The 11,095-nt window shown below is 37.7% G+C and overlaps 1 protein-coding gene across 1 annotated transcript; it reads left to right on the top strand.

The window, feature by feature from the left end:
* Positions 1-2,805: 2,805 nt before the first annotated feature.
* On the top strand, positions 2,806-3,959 carry LOC110289802 (olfactory receptor 1N1). Its single transcript, XM_021156186.2, has one exon. It carries the CDS (start codon positions 3,027-3,029, stop codon positions 3,957-3,959), a length of 933 nt encoding a protein of 310 aa, XP_021011845.1. The 5' UTR covers positions 2,806-3,026.
* Positions 3,960-11,095: the final 7,136 nt, after the last annotated feature.

The following is an 11,095-nucleotide window of genomic DNA, read 5'->3' on the forward strand; positions in this document are numbered from 1 at the left end:
TTCAAGTATTCTAAAGTAAACAGAGAGGAGTTCAAAAGTCTATAGTTTGGAAAAGCATCTAACATTTAGTATCAATGATGGAAATATTCTGGTTCACAGGATCATTTGGCTTTGAACTTCAAATATTTTATAATTCTTATTACTCTTCTCTTTGTGAGTTTTGTCCCTTAAAATCTCTCATAAAACATAATTGGGTGAGATAAATCAAGTGGGTACATTTGATTTTTACTCAAAAGCGTGAGAAACTTTCAAGAAAAGTGATAGGTTTTAAATTTCATTTCTGAAGGAGCTTAGAATCAAAGGAACCTTGTTGCAAAAATCCAGATGTGTCTTCCAAGAAAGCACATTTTACTATAGATCAGTGCTGCTCAACCTTCCTAATGCTGTGGTCCTTTAAGACAATTTCTCATGTTGTAGTGACTCCAGTCATAAAATTATTTTATTGTTACTTCATAACTAATTTTGCTAGTTATGAATTATAATATATATTATATGCAACAGTTTGAGAACTGCTACTATAGATTGTTATCGAGCAATAAAGTGGCAAAAGTGTTTAATACTATGTATAAAAAACAGTAAAACATTTCAACTTTAATGGCACTCAGTGTTGCACTAATTTTGTCTGTTCTAATAGAGACATGGGAATCAGATATCATAACTGTTCACTAACAAGGCTCTGGGGAACTCTGTTCCCTGACTTCTTGTATCTATAGGCATTGAAAGTAGAGTTTGTTCAGTTCTTTTCTAGGGATTATTAGCCTGATGAAACAGCAGCTCTGTGTCTGTCAGGTCAGTCTTAAAACTGAAAACATAAAATACTTCAAAATTTCTTAAAACCTTGTCCAAGTGGGCTCAGAAGTTCTGTCTCAGATCATTAAGAATTTTCAGCAAAGAAACTCATTTTCTGGATTTTCTTCATCAAGTAGATGAATGAAACCATGCCTTTTGTAGCTTCGCATTCAGCTATGACCTTAACTTGTCTTTGTGATCTTTTCTTCACATTGTGGATCCCTCTTCATCTAGAACTCTGACATTATTTTCTTCAAGCTTCTAACCCTTCTACGTAGTATTTCATCTACGTTGAATGATTTGACTTTGGTCTCTGTCTATTTGTTGTTTGTATTTAATATTCTTTCTTCAGAATCCTGCTTCCAGTCACTCCTATTTAAAATTCTTGTCAGAAAGATTTTGAGTCTTTCTTCCTCTAAAAATACTTTTGTGTGACTTTCTTCTTCTATGATCATGGAAACTTGACTTTAACTGTTAAAGGACACCAGGTCCATGTCCTGGAGTACTCTTACCATAATGGTAACCTGTCTCACACTTGTTGACTGTCACAGTAGGTGAAGAGGCAGTGGTGGTAAGTAAAGGGACTGCTTAACTTGGATGACAGGAATTAAACCAATTCATGGAAACACCACACTGATGTCTCAAAGACATGCTGAAATTTCTGAGATGAAGATTCCAAAAAGTATGACAAAGCTTTTCAAGGAAAAGTTAAACCAGGAAATAGAGCAAGTGGTGCTAATCCAAAGTATTGATCAGAATAACAAAAAGACAGAATGTAAAAAACATGACCTTATAGTGGTATAGATGGCTTGTAGGTAAGGACACCTGCTGCCAAACTTGTTAATCTGAGTTGGATTCTGAGAATCCACATGGTGGAAGGAGAGAACAGAATGCTGTAAGTTGTCCCCTGATCTACACACAGGTGCAGGCAGAAGTAGACATGTGTGCATGTGGACATATGCACATTCATACACACACACACAGACACACACACAGACACACAAACAAATACAGACACACAAACACAGACACACACAATCTTTCTTAAGTAAATAAATATTTTAAATGTCCCTTTTAAAATAGATTATTTTATCTATTTACATTTCAAATGCTGTTCCACCCCCTTCCTAGAGTCTCACACTCTTTGATGTAGTGATAAAATGATGGATGCATTTTATGTTCTTCTCTAAAAATAACAGGAAAGCCCTTTGAAATAAAGAGAAGAAAAATATTCTGTGGAAATAAAGAGAGGATCAGGAAGTCAAGGGTTCACGGAATTATCAGACAACCTGCATCCTTCTTTATCTTGAAGAAATTTAAAATGCATTGGGTCTTAGGAGAGTCTTTTCCTCTGAGAATGGGGTTATTTGAATGTGCTCAGTCACTAGAGTCTAATCTTTGTGAGGTGTCACATTTCTGTCATGATTAATTATGATTGATTAATTAAGCTAGAAACAAAATTGGTGGTGACTCATTCTTATCTCTGATGAACATTGTGAATTTTGAGATGTATTAGTCAATTCAGTTTGTGTAAGTTTCAGAGGTTCACAGACCAGTAATCATTCTCAGATTCTCCTCTTGGAAAAGTTTGAAATTTTGACTTAGAAATCGAAACACTACTTTAGGGAATACTTTGGTTTTCACATAGATTTGTCTTTAGATGTGAACTCTGATTAATCAAAAACATTTAAGGAAGATGGTGATATTGTTGAAGAGAAGCCCTAAGGCCTTGGTATTTTTTTATCTGAAGAATTGATTAAAGATTGAGAGAATGAATCATTCAACTGTCATTTATTATAAAATGGGTTATCATGAAGGTTTATTAAAGGTGACTTTTTACATTTTTCAGATGATCACCAGAAAGAATATATAATTCGGCTCACTTTAGCATATCCATAAGGATATCCTAGTGTGACAGAAGAACTGATAGGACCTGATAAAGCTAGACTAAGGCTGGATAGTACCAGAGATGACCATGCCTCTGTAAGATGACCCTCACTGGAAGAATGCTCTTTGTTTCACAGACTGCACTGGGGAAGAGAGGGAACAGTAGAAAGTAGGGAATTCTTCAGGAAAGAATGAAAAACATTAAAACCCAATGGTAGGAAACATTAGGACTAGGAGTAGTGAATTTAAATACAAATGTGGATGTTGAAGGCTCAGAGGCCAGTTTCTACATCTTGAGACTCAACCCTATATTCTGACTATCTTTTCTGACCTACAGATGCTCTATACTCATGGAGAATGAGTCCAGTGTCTCTGAATTTTTTCTACGAGGAATATCAGGGTTTCCAGAGCAACAGCAGCTACTCTATGGACTTTTTCTGTGTATGTATCTTGTCACCTTGACTGGGAATGTGCTCATCATCCTAGCTATTGGCTGTGACCCACACCTTCACACTCCTATGTACTTCTTTTTGGCCAACTTGTCCTTTGCTGACATGGGTTTAATATCATCTACAGTGACCAAGATGTTGTTTAATGTTCAGACAAGGTGCCATACCATCTCCTATACTGGTTGTCTCACACAGATGTATTTCTTTCTGATGTTTGGTGATCTGGACAGCTTCCTCCTGGCTGTGATGGCCTATGACCGCTATGTGGCCATCTGTCACCCTCTCCACTATTCCACAATCATGAGTGCCCAAGTCTGTGCCCTGATGCTTGCCCTGTGTTGGGTTCTCACCAACATAGTTGCCCTGACTCACACTCTCCTCATGGCTCGACTGTCCTTCTGTGTTGTTGGGGAAATAGCTCACTTTTTCTGTGACATTACTCCTGTCCTGAAGCTCTCATGCTCTGACACTCATGTCAATGAACTTATGGTTTTTGCCTTAGGAGGTACAGTACTCATGGTCCCTTTTGTATGCATTGTTATCTCATATATCCACATTGTATTTGCCATCCTAAAGGTTCGAACCCCTGGTGGCAGTACAAAAGCCTTTTCTACTTGTAGTTCCCACCTCTGTGTGGTCTGTGTTTTCTATGGAACACTCTTCAGTGCCTACTTATGCCCTCCCTCTGTAGTCTCTACAGAAAAGGATGTTGCAGCTGCTGCAATGTATACAGTGGTGACTCCTATGTTGAACCCCTTTATCTATAGCCTTAGAAACAAGGATATGAAAGGGGCCCTAAAGAGGCTTCTCTGTCATAGGAAATTTTTATCTTAAATACAAGAGTAATGTTCAATAAAGAAACATAGTCTATGTCAAACAAGTTTCTTCTCATTTTAGGTTGCATACATATTAGGTACAAGATTGATGTTGAGTTACTTACCCTTATTGAACTTTAGCCTTCTCTTGCATAAAGTAAAGATTATAGAAAATAATATTTATTAATTTATTGTCTTGTTTGTTTATTTATTCTTTTCTCTATTCTGTCTTTTTAAATTTAAGATAGGTCCTTGATGTATACAACCAAGGTTAACTGTATATTCACTGTAGACTGAGTTAGCCTTTAACTCACAATTCTCTGTCTCAATCTTTTCAGTGTTAGATTCACAGACTGAACATCAAAACTCAGTTCAATAGTTTCTTCATAATAAGATGAGTTGGAAGATTGAATATGATAAGGTGGAAAATGCATCATCTGTAATAACCAATCTAGTAGATGCCCAAAAGTGATAGCTATTGTTGCTATGAATGTTATTCTTCATATGTACAACAACCCAGAAGTAACAAACTTTTCTAAAATTCATTTGTTCAACAAGTATCACAGAATATTTACAATGTACCTATAGCTAAGTAAAAGTCTCTACTTTCATAACATTTCAATCTAGATTATTTACTGGACATATTTGCTTGTACATAAGAGTAAGTGGAAATTAAGAGAAAATAAAGGATATATGTTACATTCCAAGAAATCCAAAACAACTAAAGAATTTCCCTTCACTTAATTTAACATTTATATTTCTGTGCTGGCTAAATGACTTTCTGCAGTTTCCCAGGAACATTGTTAGATTTCTTCACAGTGCTTCTACCCATTGCTGTCCATATATGTTCAATGCTGAGGCTGGAGAGATGGCTCAGTAGATATGATCACTTGTTCTTCTTCATGGAACCCAGGTTCAATTCTCAGCACCCAGGTCAGGCAGCTCACAACTACTACCTGTAACACCGGCTCCAGGAGACACGACACCCTCTTATGGCCTTCATGGGCATGTGCATGCACATGTTCATACATAGGCACACATGCATATAAGTATATATATATATATATATATATATATATATATATATATATATATATGATATTTTAAAACAGCAAAAGAAAAACACTTCTAAAAGAAGTAAAAAATTTCAAAATCAGGAGCCTTCTAGAGACCACCAAATGAGAATATTGAAACCTCTTTTGTTTTCTTTTTTTAACATTTTATTAGATATTTTCTTCATTTACATTTCAAATGCTATCATGACAGTCTCCTATAGCCTCCCCCCTCCCTGCTCTCCAACCCATGCACTCGCGCTTTTTGGCCCTGGCATTCCCCTGTACTAGGGCATATAAAGTTTGCAAGACCAAGGGGCCTCTCTTCCCAATGATGGCCGACTAGGCCATCTTCTGATACATATGCACCTACATACACAAGCTCTGGGGGGTACTGGTTAGTTCATATTGTTGTTCCACCTATAGGGTCGCAGACCCCTTCAGCTCCTTGGGTACTTTTTCTAGCTCCTCTATTGGGGGCCCTGTATTCCATCCAAAAAATGACTGTGAGCATCCACTTCTGTATTTGCCAGGCACTGGCCTAGCCTCACAAGAGACAGCTATATCAGGGTCCTTTCAGCAAAATCTTGCTGGCATATGCAATAGTGTCTGGGTTTGGTGGCTGATTATCGGATGGATCCCCAGGTGGGGTAGTCTCTGGATGGTCCATCCTTCTGTCTCAGCTCCAAACTTTGTCTCTGTAACTCCTTCCATGCGGATTTTGTTCCCCATTCTAAGGAGAAACGAAGTGTGCACACTTTGGTCTTCCTTCTTCTTGAGTTTCATGTGTTTTGCAAATTGTATGTTGGGTATTCTAAGATTGTGGGCTTATATCTGCTTATCAGTGAGTGCATACCATGTGAGTTCTTTTGTGATTGGGTTACCTCACTCAGGAAGATATTATCCAGATACATCCATTTGCCTAAGGATTTCATAAATTTTTGTTTTTAATAGCTGAGTAATACTCCATTGTGTAAATATACCACATTTTCTATACCCATTCCTCTGTTGAGAGACATCTGGGTTCTTTCCAGATTCTGGCTGTTACAAATAAGGCTGCTATGAATATAATGGAGCATGTGTCCTTATTACCAGTTGGATCATATTCTGGAAATATGCCCAGGAGAGGTATTGCTGGATCCTCTGGTAGTACTAGATCCAATTTTCTGAGGAATCACCAGACTGATTTCCTGAGTGGTTGTACAAGCTTGCAATCCCACCAGCAATGGAGGAGTGTTCATCTTTCTTCACATCCTCACCAGAATCTGCTGTCATCTGAATTTTTGATCTTAGACATTCTGACTGGTGTGAGGTGGAATCTCAGTGTTTTTTTTTTATTTGCATTTCCCTGATGATTAAGAATGTTGAACATTTTTTTTTTCAGGTGCTTCTTAGTCATTCGGTATTCCTCAGTTGAGAATTCTTTGTTTGGCTCTGTTTTCCTTTTTAAAATGGGGTTATTTGATTTTCTGGAGTCCAGCTTCTTGAGTTTTTTGTATACATTAGATATTATTCCCCTATCAGTTTTAGGATTGGTAAAAATCTTTTCCAAATCTGTTGGTGGCCTTTTTGTCTTATTGACAGTGTCTTTTGCCTTACAGAAGCTTTGAGGTCCCATTTGTTAATTCTTGATCTTAGACCACAAGCCATTGATGTTCTGTTCAGGAATTTTTCCCCTGTGCCCAAAGGGTCATCCATATATACTACCATATCATCTGCAAATAGTGATATTTTGACTTCTTCCTTTAAAATTTCTATCCCCTTGATCTCCTTTTGTTATTTAATTGCTCTGGCTAGGACTATATTGAATAGGTAGAGAAAAAGTGGGCAGCCTTGTCTAGTCCCTGATTTTAGTGGAGTTGCTTCAAGTTTTTCTCCTTTCAGTTTGATGTTGGCTACTGGCTTGCTGTATATTGCTTTTATTATGTTTAGGTATGGGCCTTAAATTCCTGATCTTTCCAAGACTTTTATCATGAATTGTTGTTAGATTTGTCAAATGCTTTCTCAGCATCTGACTAGATGATCATGTGGATTTTGTTCTTGAGTTTGTTTATATAATGGATTACGTTGATGTATCCCCGAATATTAAACCATCCCCGCATCCCTGGGATGAAGCCTACTTGATCATGATGGATGATCGTTTTGGTGTGTTCTTGGCTTCCTTTTGCAAGGATTTTATTGAGTATTCTTGCATTGATATTCATAAGGGAAATTGGTCTGAAATTCTCTTTCTTTGTTGGATCTTTGTGTGGTTTAGGTATCAGAGTAATTGTGGCTTCATGGAATGAATTGGGTAGAATACCTTCTGTTTCTATTTTGTGGAATAGTTTGAGGAGAGTTGGAATTAGGTCTTCTTTGAAGGTCTGATACAACTGTGCACTAAACCCTTCTGGTCCTGAGCTTTTTTTGGTTGGGAAACTATTGATGACTGCTTCTATTTCTTTAGGGGAAATGGGACTGTTTCTACTGTTAATCTGGTCCTGATTTAACTTTGGTATGTGGTATCTGTCTAGGAAGATGTCCATTATATCCAGATTCTCTAGTTTTGTAGAGTATAGACTTTTGTAGTAGGATCTGATGATGTTTTGGATTTCCTCTGTTTCTGTTGTTATAGCTCCTTTTTCATTTCTGATTTTGTTAATTAGGATACTGTCCTTGTGCACTCTATTTAGTCTGGCTAAGGGTTTATCTATATTGTTGATTTTCTCAATGAACTAGCTCCAGGTGTGGTTGATTCTTTGAATATTTCTTTTTGTTTCCACTTGGTAGATTTCAGCCCTAAGTTTGATTATTTCCTGCCGTCTACTCCTCTAGGGTGAATTTGCTTCCTTTAGTTCTAGAGCTTCAGGGTTTGCTGTCAGGCTGCTAGTGTACGTTCTGCTAGTTTCTTTTTGGAGGCACTCTGGGCTATGAGTTTTTCTCTTAGGACTGCCTTCATTGTTACCCATAAGTTTGGGTATGCTGTGGCTTCATTTTCATTAAACTCTAAAAAGTCTTTAATCTCTTTCTTTATTTCATCCTTGACCAAGGAATCATTGAGAAGAATGTTGTTTTGTTTCCATGTGAATGTTGTCTTTCTAATATTTATGCTGTTATTGAAGATCAGCCTTAGTTCATTTTGATCAGATAGGATGCATGGGATAATTTCAATAGTTTTGTATCTGTTGAGGCCTGTTTTGTGACCAATTATATGGTCAGTTTTGGAGGAGGTACCATGTGGTGCTGAGAAGAAGGTATATCCTTCTGTTTTAGATTAAAATATTCTGTAGGTATTTATTAAATCCATTTGTTTCATAACTTCTGTTAGTGTCCATGTGTCTTTCTTTAGTTTCTGTTTCTAGGATCTGTCCATTGGTGAGAGTTGGGCATTGAAGTCTCCCACTATTATTGTATGAGGTGCAATGTATGCTGTGAGCTTTACTGAAGTTTCTTTAATGAATGTGGCTGCCGTTTTATTTGAAGCATAGATATTCAGAATTGACAGTTCATCTTGGTAGATTTTACATTTGATGAGTATGAAATGCCCCTCCTTGTCTTTTTTGATAACTTTGGGTTGGAAGTCAATTTTATTCGATATTAGATTGACTGCTCCTGCTTGTTTCTTCAGACCATTTGCTTGGAAAATTGTTTTCCAGCCTTTCACTCTCACTAGCATCTGTCTTTTTCCCTGAGGTGGGTTTCCTGTAAGCAGCAAAATGTTGGGTACTTTTTGTAGCCAGTCTATTAGTCTATGTCTTTTTATTGGGAATTGAGTCCATTGATGTTAAAAGAAATTAAAGAAAAGTGATTGTTGGTTCTTGTTATTTTTGTTGTTAAATTTGGGATTCTGTTCTTGGGACTGTCTTCTTTTAGGTTTGTTCAAGGCTTAATTTCTTGTTTTTCTAGGGTGTAGTTTCCATCCTTGTGTTGGTGTTTTCCCTTTATTGTCCTTTGAAGGGCTGGATTTGTGAAAAAATATTGCGTGATTTTTTTTCATGGAATTCATTGGTTTCTCCATCTATGGTAATTTTGAGTTTTGTTGGGTATAGTAGCCCGGGCTGGCATTTGTATTCTCTTAGGGTCTGCATAACATCTGTCCAGGATCTTCTTCCTTTCATAGTCTCTGGTGAGAAGTCTGGTGTAGTTCTAATAGGCCTGCCTTTATATGTTACTTGACCTTTTTCCCTTACTGCTTTTAATATTCTATCTTTATTTATTGCATTTTTGTTCTGATTATAATGTGTCGGGAGGAATTTCTTTTCTGGTTCAGTCTATTTGGAGTTCTGTAGGCTTCTTGTATGTTCGTGGGCATCTCTTTCTTTAGGTTTGGGAAGTTTTCTTCTATAATTTTGTTGAAGATATTTGCTGGCCCTTTAAGTTGAAAAATCTTCATTCTCATCTACTCCTATTATCTATAGGTTTGGCCTCATTGTGTTCTGGGTCTGGATGTTTTGAGTTAGGATCTTTTTGCATTTTGCATTTTCTTTGATTGTTGTGCCCATTTTCTCTATGAAATCTGCACCTGAGATTCTCTCTTCCATCTCTTGTATTCTGTTGCTGATGCTCACATGTATGGTTCCTGATTTCTTTCCTAGGGTTTCTATCTCCAGAGTTTTCTCACTTTGGGTTTTCTTTATTGTGTCTACTTCCCTTTTTAGGTCTTGGATGGTTTTCTTCAATTCCATCACCTGTTTGATTGTGTTTTCCTGTAATTCTTTAAGGACTTCTACCTCTTTAGCAGTGTTCTCCTGTATTTCTTTAAGTGAGTTATTAATATCCTTCTTAAAGTCCTCTATCAGCATCATGAGATATGATTTTAAATCTGAGTCTTGTTTTTCAGGTGTGTTGGGGTACCTAGGACTGGCTGAGGTGGGAGTGCTGAGTTTTGATGATGGTGAGTGGTCTTGGTTTCTGTTACCAAGATTCTTACATTTGGTACTCTCTGACGTTAGTTGTTATAGTTGTCTCTGGTTGGAGCTTGTTCCTCCTGTGATTATGTTAGCCTCTGTCAGCAGTCCTGGGAGTCCAGATCTCTCCTGAGTCTCAGTGGTCAGAGTACTCTCTGTAGGAAAGCTCTCCTCTTACAGGGAAGGTGCACAGAGGTCTGGTGTTCAGACCTGCCTCCTGGCTGAAGATTAATGCCCAAAACAGGGCCTGTCCCAGAAGCTTGTTGCTTCTGCAGCCTGCACTCTCACCTGCGCAGAGTGGTCTCTGAGGGACCTGGGGCACAAGATGGCTCCCTCACCTGCTCTGGCAGTCAGAACCCTCTGGCAAGGAACGTGTCCAGGTGTCTGGAGCCCAAAATGGGGTCTGTCCCAGAAGCTGTGTACCTTCTACAGACTGCTCTTTCACCCTCTGTAGTCCACGACCTAACCTGCTCAGACTGGTCTCCACGGGACCTGGGACACCAGATGACTCCCTCACCTCCCCAAATTTCTTAATGTTATTCAACATATTCAAAATTAGCCCAGCCACCTAGGTTTCCATTCTTAAATATCTGTTCACAACGCCAAAAATAAAGAACATTCTCAGATGTTCTGTCACTGTTTCCCTTCATTATTATGACCTGTGTGGCATGGCTCCAAATTATGCTCTTTCCTTCCTCATGTCATGACATTCACCCAGGCACTTATTGTGTGTTACCCAGTGTACAATGACCAATTTGGTCAATTGCCAAATATAAACATTGATTATCCAAGTACCCAAATTCTTTAATATGACATCTTGCCTCTTATATAATAAAATACTCATCTACCTACCTATATTAATATGTGATGTCCTCTTGACTCTTACACATGTGTGCTTTAGCTACACAAATCCTTTTTAAAATTTCCTTGAACTTACTATGTTTTTGTAGCACCCCAGCTTGTTCTATCACTCTGTCTAGACTGCCATTTGTTCCATGCATATCAATCCTGCACACCCTTTAAAACAGTTGAAAACTTCCTTCATCATTATATTTTTTCCATAATCTAAGCAGCATTTTCTAAGTCTTCTCTTGTGATACTTCTTGTAATTCTACCCTTGAACTAAACCTTAACTATAAAATACATGTAATGAACTGGGGGTTTTGTTTGTTTGTTTTGTTTTTTTCAAGACAGGGCTTCTCTGCATAGCCCTGGCT

This window comes from Mus caroli, unplaced genomic scaffold (genome assembly GCF_978045245.1).
Source record: "Mus caroli unplaced genomic scaffold, Mus_caroli_1 scaffold_2, whole genome shotgun sequence".
Classification (NCBI taxonomy): domain Eukaryota; kingdom Metazoa; phylum Chordata; class Mammalia; order Rodentia; family Muridae; genus Mus; species Mus caroli.